The sequence below is a fragment of the Bos indicus x Bos taurus genome, chromosome 17, assembly GCF_003369695.1.
Source record: "Bos indicus x Bos taurus breed Angus x Brahman F1 hybrid chromosome 17, Bos_hybrid_MaternalHap_v2.0, whole genome shotgun sequence".
Taxonomy (NCBI): domain Eukaryota; kingdom Metazoa; phylum Chordata; class Mammalia; order Artiodactyla; family Bovidae; genus Bos; species Bos indicus x Bos taurus.
This window is the reverse complement of record NC_040092.1, coordinates 15216065-15234831: the sequence shown is the minus strand read 5'-3', so window position 1 is coordinate 15234831 and position 18767 is coordinate 15216065. Positions and strand designations below refer to the sequence as shown.

General features: G+C 49.0%; 1 protein-coding gene across 3 annotated transcripts in view; it reads left to right on the top strand.

The window, feature by feature from the left end:
• KSR2 (kinase suppressor of ras 2) overlaps window positions 1-18767 on the top strand; it is a 438490-nt gene that overhangs the window by 347184 nt on the left and 72539 nt on the right. For 2 of the 3 annotated variants that reach the window (XM_027566715.1, XM_027566716.1), the window contains exons 8-10: window positions 1694-1761; window positions 4860-4984; window positions 14025-14193. In XM_027566715.1, coding sequence (XP_027422516.1) covers window positions 1694-1761; window positions 4860-4984; window positions 14025-14193 — 362 coding nt within the window. The remainder of the gene's footprint in view (window positions 1-1693; window positions 1762-4859; window positions 4985-14024; window positions 14194-18767) is intronic. The other variant, XM_027566717.1, reaches the window with a different exon arrangement.

The window sequence follows — 18767 nt, the reverse complement described above, 5'->3', positions numbered from 1 at the left end:
CAGAAGACGGAAAGGAAGATGCCAGGAGGAGACAGGAGATGGCTGAGGTCACTAGGGCTCTCGCCTGTCTCGTCCTGATTTGGACACGGTCCAGAGGTAACGTTGAATTGCTTGCCCTCGCTTCATGGTGCTGCCCATGACAGGGAACAGGGTGCTTCACACCTGCCCATCAGCCTTCCAGCTGGGTTTGCTCAAGAAGACTCCTCGGTCGGGGGTGGCAGAAAGGAACAATCTCTTTCTGGAAGTTTCTGGAAGTTGAGCTATTTGAATCAGGGAAGAGTACAGAAACCTCTTGATCTGACTATCATTTGTCATCAGCAGTCTCCCCAGTTCAGGCGCATTCATCTGACCCAGTCACAGTTGTCTAAAGCGTCTGATTTCTTCCAGGTGTTTGTGGGATCAAATACAGACTCTCATACTGGGGCTCTGCCCACCTCCCATTCCTCAAATCTTCCTTTCACTCTGGTTCTCGTTTCATCTTCATCAGCCTTTAACTTCTGACCCTTGAATCCATCAGGCTTGATTTTGCCCCCTAACCTTTGTGCCTCTGGAGCCTTTCCCCTCCCACTCCTGTCATTTTCTATCTCATTTCCCTGCATTATTTTTCCACCATCTTCCCACACTGGCAATGATCTGATATTTATGTGTTTATTAACTGTCCCCATAAACACAGGGGCTTCATCTGCGTGACTGTTGTGTATGTCCCCAGGACGTATTTGTAGAATGAATCAAAGGCTAATTTCACACTCAGCAGGGCTTTCCATAAGGGCTTTGATGCAACACTAGTTATCTCCAGGGGAGCAGGCACCTTCCCTATGGGTCTGAGTCTGGGCCTTAGAAAAGAAAGAGAGAAAACCAGGTCATAGTACCCTTTAAAATCTGACAAAGGTATGGGGAAGAGCAAGGTGACATCTTGGATTTGTCCCAAAGGAAGACATTTTGCCTCTAAACTCTTATGCCAGTAAAACTTAATACCTGTTACTAATCTCATCCTAATTGGAAGTCTGGGTTGGCTGTCTCCTATAGAATGAGCCTTTAAGAAAAAAATGAGGCTGCCTCAGGCACCACTGAGCCAGGGTTTCTGCCAGGACAAGTCAGTTAATCTCAGCTTTTCTATCTGTAAAATGGGAAGAATAATACCTATTTCATAAAAGTGCTTTAAAGATCTAATGACTTAACATCTATAGAACGCTTGATACAATGGCTGCCAAATGAGTCTTCAGGTAAGCAGGTGGTGATTGAATGATGATAAATATAGACTGGTAGATAACAATGTCTTTCAAAGCCTGAAGGCCAAGTGGATGTTGTTGGTTAAACAGTTGCTTCCCACTCTTGGACTACCCAGGACTGACCTGTGAATGTAGGATGGCAGAAAAACTCTCTCCAGAGTTAATCTCCTAGGTTCCCGGGGTATGCCTTTGCAGTAGCTGTCTTTTCTCACCCCCACGTCTTGGTATCCATAGCACCCAGAGCTTTCTGAACCATTGGTGTGTCTCATTCACCCATCCATCTACCCAGCCATATATCCACCCACCCATCTATCCACCCATCTATCTATCCATCCACTGATCCATTTAAACATCCATCTATTCATCCATCCATCCATCTATCCATCCACTCACCCATCCATCCATCCACTTGTTCATCTCGACATCCATACATCTATCCATCCTTCTCTCTTTTTCTCTCTCAGGTTAAAGTGCCACAACAAATGCACCAAAGAAGCCCCGCCTTGTCATCTTCTGATCATCCACCGAGGAGGTAAGTATTTAACACTTCCTGCCCTGGGGTAGTAGTGGGGGTTCCTGCAGGCCATCTGAGATAGCTGTCCATCCAGGTAAATTTTGGAAAACCCCTTGATCCTTAACCGTTGCCTGCCTCATTTCTTTCCCTCTGACCCCCTCCTCCTGATATCTGTCTCCTTAATCCACCCCAGTGCCTGTTCTCCCTATTCTTTGTCCTCACTCTGGTCTCCTTGATAGTTTAGCCCCCAGATTCATCTCCCCTCCCTAATTCTTTTCTCTCATTCTTGTCCTCTCTCCTGATTTTTCACTCTCCTCTTTTTCCCCCCAGTCCTATTCCTTTCCTTTCCCACGTAAAAAGAATACTGGCTGAGTGTTTTTCCACTGTGTGCTCTTCAGACTCAGTCAATTGGCCCTGTAGAAATAGGCACAGAGAGGGGTCTTGATCGGACCTGTTGGTTTGGGTCATCCATGTTCTGTCTCCTGGGGCCTTGGGAGTGCCTGGGCCAACCTGGCTGGGCAGGGAGGTAGCCAGACACTGCCTCTGGGAAGCCACTACCAGCCTTCCACCAGGCAAAAGCAAGACCAAGTTAGTCGGAAGGAAAGACTATAAGGAAAGTTTTTTCCCTGCCTGCCAAGAATACAATAGGAGGCCTTGTAGTCCAACTTTCAAAATGTAGTTCTCCTGATTCTTGGGGTAGTTTTTCCATTATCGACACTGTACTTCATCTAGTGGGGGACTCTCTAAGCCTGTATTGTTCAATACAGTAGCTACCAGCCACATCTGACTATTTAAATTTAGGTGAATTACAATGAAATAAAAATTTAATTAATCGCACCAGCCACATTTCAAGGGCTCCGTGGCCACATGCAGCTACTGTACTGAACAGTGCACATATAGAACAGGTTCATCATCGCAGATACTGGCCATCGCTGGTCCAGACCCTTACTCTTCCAGCTGTGGCCCGTGGACCAGCAGCAACACGGGAATCACCTGGGAGCTTGTTAGAAATGCACAACTTTTGGTCCCACTCCAAACCTATCGAATCAAAATCTGCATTTTAAACAGCATCTGCACGTGATTCGTCTGCACTTTAAAGTTAAGAAGCACTGCTCTGGAGTAGAAGTTGCAAACTCAGATGCCTGCCAGGGTCAAGCAGGTGAATGACAGATGCTGGCCAGACGGGGCCATGCAAAGTGGAGAGAGAGCCCAGGCACCTCCTAGAGGGGATGGCCACTCCAGCAACATGACTTGCATTGTACCACTTCTCATGTTTCTAAAAAAGCCCAAATGGCTTCATATGCCGTATACTTACTTTTAAAAGTTGTGCGTGTGTGCTAATTCACTTCAGTCGTGTCCAGTTCTTTGTGACCCTATGGACTATAGCCCTCCAGGCTCCTCTGTCCATGGGACTCTCCAGGCAAGGATACTGGAGTGGGTTGCCATGCCCTCCTCCAGGGCATCTTCCTGACCCAGTGATCGAACCCCAGTCTCTTATGTCTCCTGAATTAGTAGACGGGTTCTTTACCACTAGCGCCACTGGGAAGCCCATGTAAACAACTTATTAAAATTATGAAAATTCTTGCTGGCCCCCTCTGGCCACCCGCCTTCTGTAGGTTGGGTGGAGGCTTAGCACCAACTTTGGGGAACACAACTTGCTAGTCCTTGTCCTCCTCCTCCACCCCTCCCAGTCCTCCTGGCCTTGGGTCAGCGTAGGCTCAGGGGAACCTGCCCTGTTCTCAAATGAACCAAAGGAAAACTTAAAAAAGGAGGCAGATGGCTGCCGAAAGTGCTGGCTTGTCTTCCAGAGCCAATGGGCCATTGGTTTTCGATGATCTTTGCATTGCTTTCCTCCAAGAGGAAATTGCAAGAGAAGGAAAAGTCTGCAGCTCTTTCCTCTTGCCTCTTCCCACCTCACATCCTTAATTAAGAACCATCTGTTCCTTGAGCAACTGTATACACACCCCAAGCCTATTTTAAACCTGAACTCTCACTGCTCTGGAGACCTTGTCTTGCAAAAGATTCTTTGGGGAAAATCACCTCCTGCTGGACACCCCTCCGTGGTAGCCTGCTGGAGTCCTGACTCCCACGTGGAGACCAGAACCAGCCTGCTGGGAGGTGACCCGCTCTCAGATGCCAACATCTGAAGAAGGGCACCCTCCTGCCCACCTACCATCAGGGCCATGCCCCTGTTACTCAAAGAACAAACAGGAACCTTCCAGCACTCTGCTAGCTTCTTGTTCTACCGGCCTCTCTTTGGTAGGAAGTTGAAAATATAGTTGGTTTCCATGGTGATGGCAGCTCAGGCTTAAGAGAGAAATTAAATCCCTGGGTCAGTCCAAAGCTGTAACTTTCTCCCTAACGGCCCCACCCCCACAATAAAAAACAGCTAACCAGTAGCATTACCAGGCATCATATTTGCATGTGAGCTTCGCCCCTCCCACGGCCCCTGTAAACAGTAAGTAACCGAGGGCTCACAGAGAGGGGCTCAGGTGGCACGGTTGGAGTCAGGACGCGTTTGTTTAGCACCGCCTGCTGGTCCAGCTTTGGTGTGCCTTCAGGGATGGATGCAGAGGGGAAGCTGGGGGAGCCGAGACTTCCTTTCAGGGATCCCCAATGCCCTTGTGTAGGACAAGTGTGCTTTGACAGGCTAGAGGCCGCTCGGGCCTGAGAAATCCCACCAGTGACGCAGGACGGTCCTAACACACAAGCTTAGATGGGGGAGGGACCGGTGGCCATGATGAGCTGTCCACTCATGATAGCGCCTGAGAAATCTGGAGCCTCCTGTCTTTCAAAGGAGGTACAATTCTGAAATGAACACCAATGTGAAACAATTATGATCCTGGAGAAAAAAATTCTGATAGCTTCAGTTTCATTATTAGAAGTTTTAATTGTCTAAAGCTGTATGTTGACAGCACGAACATCTTAGAAACCGCAGAGGACGCAGGTAGTGGGGAGAGTGTCCCGCTACTGTAACACAACACAACAACTATCATTTCTCAGCAACTCCCTTCCAGCCTTGGGGGTGGGCCTTTGAGGTGGGGTCTGCTCTCCTGGCATCGTTACAGAGCAGAAGTGGTACTTAAATTCCCAAATCTCTGTCTTTACCCCTACGGATCCAGCAAGGTTAGTCCGGACAGAGTCCGTCCCGTGTGACATCAACAACCCTCTACGAAAGCCACCCCGGTATTCGGACCTGCACATCAGCCAGACGCTCCCCAAAACCAACAAAATCAACAAGGTGAGACTGGGGTTCCCCTGGGTTCAGGCTTGCTGGGTTGGGGCACTGCCAGATGCGGAGCAGGAGGGAGGAATGTTCTCAAACAGGAGCCTTGCCCTTACTTCCCAGCGCCCCTGGGCTCTGTCCTCATTCTGTGTGGTTTGTGTCTAGGAAAGTTTTGGGGGGCATCCAGCCATCAGTGCAGAGCGAGTGTGCCAGAAGTCTGTCTGATTTAGAGAGAGGGCACCTGGCAATGAGAATGAATGAACATGTTGATGGGGGCACAGTAGGGATGGGAGGAGAGCCTGAGAGGGGATCCTTGTGGTCCAGGCTCCACCCTCTTTGCTCTGAGCTGTTTCATCATCTGCCAGGATGAGCTTTGCAGAAGGTTCTGCACTCTCTGACACATCTGTTGAATCTAATCACCCCAGACAAAAGTCTGTTTCTGAGCTCCTGCTGGAGACCAGGTAGATGGATCTGTGTGGAGGCCCTGAGCTCTGAGCCATAGCCGATCTGGTTGGCTTCTGACTGGTTCTCAGATGATGGTCAGCAGTGGGCCTCTCTGTGTGTCTTTCTTTCTAACATGGCCTGGAAATTTCCACTGGGGATTTCCTCATTCTTTGTTTGATCTATGGGTTGGATGACACCAAAGGGATCCCAGGGACACTTAAAGCCTCATGGAAGGAAGAGGTAACACATGCCAGCAGATGATTTCTCAAGCCCTATGGTGCCTCCGTGCATTGTGTGGAAGGTGGATAAAGTGTGGGCCAGTCATGTGTGTGGACAGTCACCTACCCGGATGAGCATCTCTGGCCACTTGACCTCTCTGGCAACCATACTCTCCCTTCTGTGCATAAGGCTGGGGAGGGCCTAGCCCCCTCCCTAATCCATTCTCCACACAGCAGCCAGAGTGATTCTTAATGAATGTAATTTGAATCATGCCACCCTCTGCTGAAAAACCCTCCTGTGGATTTCTATCAAGTGGAGGAAACAGTCAACCCCCTTCCTGCAGTCTGCAAGCCTTCATGCACAACTGGTCCCTCCCTCTTTCTCTGACCTCCCTACCAAAGCCCATATGTTCTTTCTGTCTCTAGCTGTCACCTACCGCACTGGGTCTCAGTCATGCACCATCTGGCTCCTGTGGCATCGTCTTAGGACTTGATGATACACTTGGCCTCTGAAGTCAGGCAGACTTGGCAGCCAGTCTTGGCTTCCTCCACTTCCTCGCTCTTAGAGTCTCTGGGCAAGTTACTTAATATCTCTGAGCCTCAGCTTTCCTATGTGTAAAATGGGCATGTTCCAGTTATCCACAGCTGTGCAAACCAACAACCTCAAACTTAGTGGTGGACATCAACAGCTTTTTAATTACACTTGTGGAAGCTGTGGGTCAGGTATCTGGAAAGCAGTACAGTGGGGATGGTTTGTTTCTGCTTCATGATGCCCAGGGACTCAACTGGGAAAGCTGATGCAGCTGGGGGCTGGAATCGTCTAGAATAGGGATTGGCAAACTATGGCTCACAGGCCATATCTAGCTCACAGCTTGTTTTTTTTGTGTGTGAATTAAATTGTGTTGGAACAAGCCACATTCATATTTTCTATGGCTGCTTTCAAACTACAACAGCAGAATTAAGCAGTTACAACAGAGATCACTGGCTCACAAAGCCTAAAATGTGTACTAATGAGCCATTTAGAGAAAAAACTTGCCAACCCCTGATCTAGAGGCTCCTTCGCTCACATGTCTGAGCTGGGATGAGTCAAAGGCTGAACTCAACAGAGGGTCTCTTTGGGAGCAAGTACACACAGTCTTGCCTTGTGGCTTGGGCTTCCTCACGATATGGCTGCTTCAGGGTAGTGAGGCTCTTCTTACACGGCACCTCAGGGCTTGCAGAGCAACTTTCTCATCCAACAAGCTGGAAGCTGCGAGGCTTTTGTAACCTAGCGATATAAAAGCCCCAAGCACTGTCTTGGCTTGTCACTAGCCTCGGGGTGTCAGTGTGGGTTCTGCTGTACTGCACTGATAGAAGCAGTCGCAAGCCTACTCAGATTTGAGGGGAGGAGGCATGGCTCCACTTGTCAGTGGGAAGCGTCCAAGGAATTTGTGGCCACGTTTTTTAAATGTCTCCTGCTGAGCAAGAAGAGTACCAACCTCAGAATGGCTGTGAGGATGAAATGAAATAATCAGTGTAAGGCGAGGCACTTGGGAGAGGTTCCTGGCATGTGGATACGTGTCCAGGAAATTCTAGCTATTTTTATAGGCTTAAATCTTGGGCTTCTAATCACAGTGTCAGGCTGGGTCCACTTTTCCTTTATTTTTTGGTAAAATACGTAGGTCTCTAGGGGAGGGTCTCCCCCTTCTGGAGCTGGGGTGCTTATGGGGTTCCGGTGGTGAGGCTCCTGGGCAGTAACTATAACCATCCTTTCCTTTTTGACCTCTTGAGGGGTGAGTGGCTCAGAGCCATCTTGAGACCTTTCTCTCTGGCTTTATAGACACAGTGAGCCTCTTGGTGTCAGGTGGGACAGAAACATGGGTCAGATAGATCGGTGACTCTGACATTGTTCTGCTTGTCTGCCAGCAGGAGAATTTGATAAGAGAAATAAATTAACCTCTATTTAGAAAGTGGCTTTGGCATGAAGGTGGACAGGAGCTATCAGAGAACTGGGTTATTTTTTTCCCCCCTACTTCTGTTCTCACTAGCTTCACACAGATTCTTTCTGTCAGGCAATGATGTGGTTAGTGCAATAGATATCTGAGCCAATTTGGTCTGAGGATTTCCTTTTCGTTGCTCTGTCTCCTGTCTCGTCTAGCTCTGTCAATCTAGCTTCATAAAAACCTAGCCTGTTCACCCAGCCTAATGGTTTGAATGTGCATTTTGGAATCAGAAGGTCTGGGCTTGAAACTCAGTTTCTTCGTACACTCTGTGACCGAACCAAGATCCTTCTGCCTTTGTTTCCCCCTGTGTAAAATAGGCGTTCTAATAGTAGATGTTTCAGGGGTTGTGGAGAGGATTTGGTGCAGTGATACATGTAAGGGATTTAGTCCTGACACTGGATCCTCAGGGCATGGAAGAGCTCAGGGATGAAGAAGAGACAGTGGGGAGGAGAAGGAGGAACAGAAGGAGGAGTAGGAGGAAGAAAAGGGGTGGAGGAGGAGGGGGAAGAAGAGAAAGAGGACGGGGGAGGAACAAGAATAGGAAGAAGAAAGAAGAGGCAGGAGGAGGAAACGGAAGAAAGAAGAAGGATGTGGAGGACGGAGGACATGGAGGAGAATGAGGAGATGAAGGAGAAGCGACAGCAGCAGGAGCATCTGCCGGCTCCTGAGGGGTCTAGTCTGTAAGGCGCATGCTTCCACATCAAGGCATCAAAAGCCCCACCTATCTGGGTGTCCGAAGCTGAATATCTGCCCACTGCAGGGAAGCTTTCTGGAGTGGCTGCCTACTCGCTGTCCTTTTCAGCTGGTTGCAAGGAACAGAGCCTCATCTCTGCTAGCTCAGCACCAGGAACTGTCTCTTGGAAGGATTGGGCATGGGGCAATAAGAGAAAGAGGAATCCTGGTTAAGGAGCTAGGGCTCATGAAACTGGACGTAGAGGACAGAACTGTGCTTAGGTCAGCAGCTCAGACCCCCAGCAAGACCATGGCTCACTGTTCGGGTCCTCCATCATGACAGTGGTTGGCTACTCTTTGTGGGTCCCCTCTGGTCTGTTACTGTTGACTGTTTTCCTCATCCTTTGCTCTCATCTTTTCTTTCCATCTTCACTTCTGCAGCCATAGAAGCACTCCTGCTCCTTGTTACCTCGGCTGATTTGTTTTCTGGCCTGTGGTGGCTCTTCTGTCCCCTTCAACCTCATCTCCTCTCCACCTTTGCTCTGCTTTCTGCTATTCTTCCTCTTAGACCCACTCATCTGTTTATTCCAGGTATCATAGGTCATTAACCAGCTGCTGTGATGCCCTGACTTTTGGTCCTGAGTTGGGAGTGGGCTTTGGAGGTCACAAGACAAGTAAGGCTGTTTAGGAGACTCTGTTGGGTTGGAAGTGGAGAAGGATATGGCAACCCACTCCAGTATTCTTGCCTGAAGAATTCCATGGACAGAGGAATGTACGTGAACTGTAGCCTGGCGGGCTATACAGTCCATGGGGTCGCAAAGAGTCAGACACGACTGAGCGACTAACACTACTACTACTACTTTTGGGTTGGGGGGGTGGGGACAGTTTCCCTACGAGACAGATTCCATGGGAGAGAGTTATTATTACTGCCATGTCAAAGTCAGTGCACAGCTGGTTGAAGGGGAACCTGGGAAGCGAACATGCTTTGTTTGATTCTCAGAGTCAGATGTGAGTTCTCAATACTTGGTTCAGCCTTCTGTTTCTGCTTCTGGGCTGGAGATGGGGACCTGGGCCACTAACTCTCTGTATGACTCCAGCACATCGCCCCCATGTCTGATTCTCAGCATCCCCCTCTACAACATGAAATGGGGTGTTGGATGGTTTCTGAAGGATGTTTCCACATTTTAGCTGCACTCAGAAAGAGGAATTACGCCATTAGCCCTTCCCTGCATGATCTGAGAGAGTCTGAGTTTCCCTCTGACGGAAGACAAGCTCCTATTGGGACACAGATCTGGGTCTGGCCCAAGGAAGGAGTTTCCCCTCCCATTTAGCTGTTCTGCTGGGGAATGTGGGCACTATATGCACATTTCTCTTCTGCTGATTCTGTTGATTCACATCAGCCCTGAGCCTCAGATATGAAAGAGACTGAATTCCTGCCTTAACTGTTTCCTCCATAAAGACAACTTCTTCTTGCCTCCCTCTCTTTGTCTCACCTTCCCTCCTTCCTTCCTTTCCATTCACTGATACATATAACATTTATTAGCCACCTCTTATGTTTTTGTTTCTGTGCTAAGTTTTGCAGATTCCAAGATAAATAAGGCATAGTCTAGTAGGAGGACATAAATCTTTTCTTCCCTCTCTCTCTCCTTATCCATCCCTCTCTTCATTTCCTTCTATTTTCCTTCCTCTAGCACACATTTTTCAAGGGACCACGATGAGAATATGGAGCTTCTAGCCTTGAGGACTGGAGAAGGCAGTGGCACCCCACTCTAGTACTCTTGCCTGGAAAATCCCATGGGCGGAGGAGCCTGGTAGGCTGCAGTCCATGGGGTCGCTGGGAGTCGGACACGACTGAGCGACTTCACTTTCACTTTTCACTTTCATGCATTGGAGAAGGAAATGGCAACCCACTCTAGTGTTCTTGTCTGGAGAATCCCAGGGATGGTGGAGCCTGGTGGGCTGCCATCTATGGGCTCACACAGAGTCGAACACGACTGAAGTGACTTAGCAGTAGCAGTAGCCTTGAGGACAAAGACAGACAAGCAAGCTGAGAAGTGATGGTGTTGAAGCAACAGCAGAAGCCAAGACCAGTACCAGAGCAAGCTAGTACCAGGCAGGGCCATTCCCAGGAGGAGGAACGTGCTGACCTGGTTGGTTGAGTGGGAGGTCAGGGGAGCTTCATGGAGGAGGGGCAATCTGAGCTGCATTTTGAAGAAAGAGTAGGCATCTTCCAGGCCGACTGGACAAGGCTGGGAAGATAGTGTTAGTCACTCAGTCTCTTTGTGAACTCATGGACTGCAGCCTGCCAGGCTCTTCTGTCCATGGAATTCTCCAGGCAAGAATACTGGAGTGGGTACCCATTCCCTTCTCCAAGAGATCTTCCAGACTCAGGGATTAAACCCAGGTCTCCTGCATCGCAGACAGATTCTTTACCATCTGAGCCACCAGAGAAGCCCATTCCAAGCAGGAATAATAACATCTCCCAAGCCTTGGAGATGTGAAATAGCCTGGTTTGTGTTGGGAACTGTGGGCCATTTGATGTGACTATGGCAGTCGTTGTGGGAATGAGAAGAGGAAGTGATGCGAGCCCAGGTCCAGCCTGAATGTGTGCATCATGAACCAACATGTTCATTTAAACGTGCTCTGTCATTTGAGCATGATCTGTATGCCTAGCAGGACACTGTTTTTAGCACAAACCTTTATGCTTTTTAAATAAGGATAATGTTTTTTTTTTGCAGAGCATCTGTGGAAACTTCTTTGCCCATCTATGAGTAGAAGTTCAAAGAAGAGAGTCTTGCTAGGATGGATAGATGCCTGACTTTCATTTCCCCTTATCCCTCTACTGACACGGTCACTGACTTCCTCTGAAAACCTCCTGTACCCTCTTTGAATGTGTGGTAGCTTCACAGCCCAGCCACATAAACCTTAGCCCACATGTCACTGCCTTATTTTTCCTTACATTAACAAGTCTGTTGCCAGGAACATGTAATTACCATTAGGTAAATTAGGATGGAGCAAGAAGGCTGGCCTCCTGATACCTTACTATTAAAATCAGATCAGAATTACCTCCAAGGTGGTCTTGTGTGGAAGGTGGCTGGAATGAACTAGAGCATGACCTTGCCTGGAATAGGACTTTGTCCAGGGCATGTTTGTAGCTGCTTGATCCACAAGAGCCTCAGGGGTGACAACCTACCTGTCCTTCAGTAGATGGTTGATCAAATAAACTGGGTACATCCATATCATGAAATATCACTCAGCAATAAAAAGGAACAATCCATTGTTACATGCGGTAACTTGAGTGAATCTCCAGAGAACCATTCTGAGTGAAAAAAAAGCCAATCCAAAAAGATTACGTACTGTATGGTTGAATTTATAGAACATTCTTGAAATGACATTATAGCAATGAAGACTAGATTAGTGGTGCCGGGGAGAAAAGATGGGAGGGAGGGGTTGTGAGGAGAGAGAAGGAAATGGGTGTAGTTAGAACAGGACAGCATGAGGGATCCTTCTGGTAATGGAAATGTTCTGTATCTCGACTGTATCAATTCAGTGTCTGGCTTGTCGTTTTATTGTACCCTAGTTTTGCAAGATGTTATCACTGGAAAAAACTAAATAAGAATGCATTGTTGTTGTTCAGTCTCTAAGTCACATCTGACTCTGCGACCGCGAGAACTGCAGCACACCAGGCCTCCCTGTCCTTCACTACCTCCCAGAATTTGCTCAAACACACATCCATTGAGTCAGTGATGCCATCCAACCTTCTCATCCTCTGTTGCCCCCTTCTCCTCCTGCCCTCAATCTTTCCCAGCATCAGGATCTTTTCCAGTGAGTTGGCTCTTCGCATCAGGTGGCCAAAGTATTGGAGCTTCAGCATCAGTCCTTCCAATGAATAGTCAGGGTTGATTTCCTTTAGGACTGATTGATCTCCTTGCAGTCCAAGTGACTCAAGTCTTCTCCAGCACCACAGTTGGAAAGCATCAATTTTTCATCACTCAGCTTTCTCTATGGTCCAACTCTCACATCCGTACATAACTACTGGAAAAAGCACAGCTTTGACCGGGATCCCTTAAAACAGCATACGAAACTGCAGCTATCTCAAATTGAAAGCTTAATTGCAAAAATAAAGGCTGTCACAAATATAATTGCTTCCATTTATTGATAACAAAATGCCTTATCCCAGTGCTAGGGATTTAGGTACATACATCACCTTAAACTTCACAACAGAGCCGCACAGTGGGTGTTCTCAGCCCACGTGAAGGACGAGGAGAGACTGAAGCTCGCAGTGGGGAAGTCACTGATGTGGAGGCAGTATGACCTCATGGGAGTGGAATGACCTCTGGGAAGTGGGCATGCACAACCCGGTTGAGCACCCACTGGGCCTCCAGATGAGGAATGTCTGTTCCCCACCCTCCACCCTTCTATGCTCGTTGGTATTTGCTATACAGACTCTGGAGTTTGGCAGGTAAACACACCTGTTGACAAAATCAGATCACACAAAACCATCCTTGGGTACCTGGAGCCATGCTGAGTGGTGGAGCTCTGAGTGATTCAGGGACCAAATTATCCATGTGCTGTGAGTGAACAGATTAAGGTACCCCTGAGAATGCTTAGCTCTGCCAACTTTGAGAGGCAGGAACCTCTTTCCTGGGATGCTGAGGTTTGCTAGTATTTATTCCCATTTTACAGAGGGCAAAACTGAGGAATGGTGAGGTTGGGCATTTTGTTCAGGATGCATGGGGAACAGGTGGCTGTGTTTCCCTTTTCTTCACTCGGAATTCTGCTCTTATTACTTTCCTGGAGCTGCAGAAACAAATTACTGCAAACTGGGTAGCTGAGACAAAAGCCATTTGCTCTCTCACAGTCTGGGGTCCAGGAGCCTGAGGTCAAGGTGTCAAGCGGGGTTGGCTCCTTAGGAAAACTCCAAGGGAGGATCCATTCCATCCCCCTCTCCTGACCTTCGGTGGCTCCGGCAGTCCTTGGCACTTCTTGGCTTCTAGAAGCATCAGTCCCCATCCACCCGTCTTCACAGCACCATTTCCTCTGTGTGTCTTTCCTTTCCTGTTTCTCATAAAGACACTTGACATGGGATTTTATGCACCCCACCCCACCCCAAATCCAGGATGGTCCCATCACAATTAGGTCAATTACTACGATTCTGAGTAGACGTGTCTTGGAGGGGAGACAGTATTCAGCCCACTGCATGGCTACTGGCCCCATCCTGGCCAGCGCCATTCTGGGGATGTGCACACAGATTCTGTCTTCATCTTGGCCAGAGGAGGCTGTGCTGATTCCAACCGAGATGCGAGCCAAGATGCTGCAGGCTGGCTCTCGCACTCTCTCCTGAGCTGTCAGGCTGTTGATTCTTTAATAAAACACTCGGGAGGAGAGGCGTTAGGACGGGAAGAGCTCTCTGGGCACCTTGGCATGGGACTTTCCAAAGTCAAAGAGGCCCGAGGAGTGTGGCTATCGCCCGCCTGGCTTTCATTGCGTGGTAACCTTCCAGCCCGGGCTCCAGGCAGTGGGCAGGAACTTGACTCGAGCGACTGCCTTCCACAGCTGGATGCAACCCGGTGGGGTGGGGGAGGCAGGTGGGATTCTGCTGGGGGTTGTCTGGTGGTTGAGGAAAACAGAGGAGGCACTGAGGATGCAGAGGTGGTGGTCTTCCCGGGCAGCTCAGCCTCACTGCTGCAGTGTCTCCGCCTGCCCCTGCCCCCACCCCGCCCTGTTTTCTTTCTTCAGGACCACATCCCTGTTCCTTACCAGCCGGACTCCAGCAGCAACCCCTCGTCCACGACATCCTCCACGCCCTCCTCGCCAGCGCCCCCGCTCCCGCCCAGCGCCACGCCGCCTTCTCCCCTACACCCTTCTCCACAGTGCACAAGGCAACAGAAGAATCTCAGCCTGCCAGGTACCTCCTGCGCGTGGGAGGTCATGGGGTGAGCAGTCGGGCTCGTGCCAGGGCCGTGTCCAGGCCAGTCCACATGAAAGGTGTTGAGTTGGCAGCGTATGGATTAAGCCTTACCATATGCAGGGCAACTGCTGCATAGTCCCTTATGTGATCTTTAGAGCAGTCACAAGGTAAGTAGGATCAGCTCCATTTTACAGATGAGGAAACCGAGGCTCAGAAGGTAAGGAGACTCTCAGAGACTCTGTCTTTTGGGAAGCAGCAGCCCAGGGTCTCTACCTAAGTCTGAGTCACAGGGGGAGCCATCTGCTCTGGAGCTGGACATTGCCTTAAGTGCAAAATCCCTAGTGGGCCGGTGGCTAAGACTCCATACTCCCAATGCAGGGAGCCTGGGTTCAAATGCTGGTCAGGAAACTGGATTCCACATGCTGCAAATAAGTGTTTGCACACTGAAAGCTAATGAGCCCGCATGCCCCAATGAAGAGTGAAGATCTAAGAAGAGCTCAGACCTAGTGCTGCCAAAAAAAAGAAGAGCTAAATCAGTTGAAACTGGCAACGGGATCCTGTGCTAAGGATCTCAGGGCCCACACACCTGAGCAGGGCTGCATCCTGAGTCTGCGCAGACATCAAGACAGGACTCCGAAAGAGTGAGCTGGCGTCCAGGAGTCAATAGCCAGCTCTCTCATGCCCCTGCCCTGTGACCTCTGGCTTCAGTTTTCACACCTCTGAAGGGATGCCGGTGGACAAGAGGACCCCAAAGGGTCTTCCAGCTCACAAACTCCAGGCCACTCCGCCGCTGACCTGAGACCATGTGCTGGGCTATGAGACAATGGAGAAGCCCTCGTGTGGTGTTCTGGCTTCTTGGACTTACGAAAGGGATTTTTCTCAGCTCTCAGGTGAGACAGACCTGAGTGTCTTCCCACCCCTTCCAGGGCTCAGCCCAGCCCACCTCCTGTTCTCCGACCTCAAGGACACTTCCAGCTCAGCCATATTTGTGGCACCATAGCTGACTTCAAGACGGAGGCTGGCGGGATGAGGTCTGGTTTGACGAGTTGGGAGCAAAGTCTAGCTCTATGTTGTTCAATATGGTACAGACTAGTCACACGTGCCTATTTAAATTTAAATGAACTAAAAATAAATACAATTAAAATTTTAATTCCTTGGTCACGCTTGCCACACTCCAAGTGCTTGGGAGCCACTAGTGGCTGGTGGCCACCATGTTGGGCAGCACAGGTGTAGACCACTTCCCACCGTTGCAGGAAGTTCCACTGGACAGTGCTGGTCTAGGGGTTGGTTTCCTCTTGAGCCAGAGAGCTTCCTCACAGGGGGAAAGAAAAAACCCCAGGTCCTCAGTAACAGGTCACATCTCCAAGCCTACCCAGCCACGAGAGGATATCTGGGAAACAAATGAAGACTCAGCCCCACCTTTAGGCAACACCCAGATACACCCACCCATTGAGCATAAGCTGCTCATGTCACCTGCCCACACCACTTTGATCTGGGCTGCATCCGAAGGGATAGAGTGCGTCTTAAAGACTTGCATCATGAGGAATTTTTTTGGTTAAGTCCAATCCCGAGGCAGCCTCGTACCTGTGGTGTGAGGGCCTCTCACCTGGCAGCCAACAAGGACCATAACGGGAATCATCAGTTGGAACCGTCTCAGTAAGTGCCTCCGAGTCAACCAGGCAACAGTGCCCAGCGTTTCCGTAGACCGAGGGTTCCCACCAGCACCCCCAGCCATTTCCACTTCCGCAGAAGGAGGCGAATGGGAAAAAAGCCCTTTGACACCCCCTTTACCCCTTAGACCCCTCCCCCCTCAATCTCAGCGGGGAAGAGTCTGGATGCTTTCCTAGAGCTGTTCCACTCCTCACCCAAGATACTCACTTCAGGGCTATTTTCCTTGTAACCATTGCTGCTTGTTTACAGACACGGAGCTGGCAAAGGACGTCTTAAGGGGGAACCGTGCATCAAAACACCAGCACTCTTTTATCTCTAGGACACTCGGCTGGCATCTTGAGTCGCCAGGGGTGATCCTTATTTCCTTCATCCTGTCAGTCAGAGCCCTGGGGAGGGGTCTTGACCAAATTACTATGCCAGCCTGCCAGCGGGTCTGCATCTACTCCATGGCTGGTCCCAATAGTGCCCTGACCCTCTTTGGGGAGTGGACTAACGGGTCCTCTGGGTGAAGGCGCTTTAGAACAGCAGTTAAAACAGTGTGAACTCTGGAACTAGGCTGCTTGGGTTCAAATCCCAGCTCCATCACTTAATATCTATGTGCTGTTGAGCAAACTAGTGACCTGTCTGTGCCCCTGTTTCCTCATCTGTGCAATGGGGATAATAATAGTACCTACTTTGTAGAACCCTCAAAGGGCTCAACATTACCATACATGTGCAAAACTTAGCAGAGCACCGGTCTCATCCGAGAGCTAACCGAAGGTGAGCTGCTTTCATCACTATTAGATTAAACACAGGATTAGCAAGTTACCGTGGCTACCACTGCTAGGTATTATGCCCTAACCAGAATTGTGGAAATAAAGATGAGGTCCCCAGATACCCTGAAATTGGGAGTAGGAATTAAAATTAAACTTTCAGGGGAGGTAATTTGGCATCGTCAGTGTTTCAAATGTACATTCCCTTGACCAGCAGTATCACTTCTAAGAATTTATACACAGAAGTGTTTGCACAGGGATCTATAATGATTTTTTTTGGCAGCAGTGAAAAATCTGGACTCAACCCAAATGCCCATCAGGAGGGGAGTGTTTGAATACACTGTACTATATCTGTAAAACCAAATACTCAGCCGCCCTTGAAAAGAATGGGGTAGCTCTTTGTAAATATCCTGGACATGGGAAGAAATCCATAATATCTTTTTAAGTGGAAAATACGTGATTTGCAAAAGCACTGGTATAATAGCATCCTATTTGTTGTAAAATGATTTAATGTATTTATATGTATATATTTATACCTGTGTGTGTGTGTGTATGTGTTTGTATATGCAGACAATTGTCTGCGAGACTTCATGGCAGGTGTTCTTTCTAAGAAGAGGAATTTTATTTTATGCACTTCTGTAGTGTATATAATAGCAAGAAACATGCATCCGTTTTATGACTGAATAATAACAATAAAATGCAGTGTTGACATAGAAAACAAAATAGGACGCTTGCCTGGTGGCTCAGAGGTAAAAGCGTCTGCCTGCAATGCGGGAAACCTGGGTTCAGTCCCTGGGTTGGGAAGATCCCCTGGAGAAGGAAATGGCAACCCACTCCAGTATTCTTGCCTGGAGAATCCCATGGACAGAGGAGCCTGGTGGGCTACACTTCACGGGGTTGCAAAGAGTCGGACTTGACTTCACTTTCACTTTCACCCTCTAGAAGGACAGCCAGACCTTCCCCCACCCCTGCCGCCTGCCTTAGGCGGTTTTGGCGAAATTCCTCCAGGGTGACAGGCATCTATTCTGTTCATACAAGGCCCCGGTCACCTGTTACATACTCCAGACTGAGTCTCTGTTGATGGGAAAGGAGCTTTGGCTCTGGTTTCCTGCCAGATGTTGAGTTTTCTGAAGATAATTCAAGCTAACACCTAGGTATAACAATGCCCCTGGCACTGGTTACTCTAGAACATTCTTTTCAAAAAGAGGCCGTGTGGTTAACAGGCATTTGGCTTAACTGTTAACCTCAGGGCCCGTGAAGGACACCCTTCACAGATCTGGGATTGTGCTCTGCTGGTTGGGTGGACCCCCTTGCTCTTTGCCACTCCCTTCAGAATCCTGGTACCATGTTGAACGTGGCACAGTGAAGGGTGGAGGGCTTTGTTTGGATCCCAGATTTGCCCTCTCCCACCTCTGTGGCCTTGACTATGGCACTGACTCTGTTTAGGCCTCAGTTTCTCATGTGTAAAATGGGTCTGACCTGCCCGTTTGTATGACAGTTGCTGTGGGAAGGTACATGAAGGGACTTTGTAAGGGACTGTTGTATGGGTTCCTCAGACTAAAGTGTTCAAACGCCTTCCTCCTTTGGAGTAACCTGGTGCCATGTTTACTGTCTCCTCCACCAGAAAGTCAGCTCCATGACACTAGGAAACTCATCTGCGTCACCTGCCACTCTACACCCAAAGCCCAGCCCAGTGCCAACTGCTGAAGGCACTAATTAAATGTTTGTTGAGTGAATGAATGACTGAACACGTGACTTGAGGCTCGTTTACCTCCCAGAACTGCAGGGTCTTTTTCTTTAAACTGTCTCTGGCCCAGCATTCCACCCATTCATTTCTTTAACGGATGTTTATTGAGCATCTGCTATATACCAGGTGCTGTTTGAGGCACTGGGTAAGGAGCAAGGTACACATCAGATGTGCCCTGTATGAGTTCACAGTTGCCGCTGTAACAAATTGCCATGAGCTTAGTGGCTCCAAGCAGCAGAAGTTTACAACTCTACAGTTAAGGAGTCAGAAGTCCCAAATCAGTTTCCCTGGGCTCAATATCAAGGTGTCTGCAGAGCTGGTTCCTTTAGGAGGTTCTGGGAAAGAATCCATTCCCTTGCCTTTTCCTAGCTTCTGAAGGGCCGCCTGCGTGCCTTTGCTCA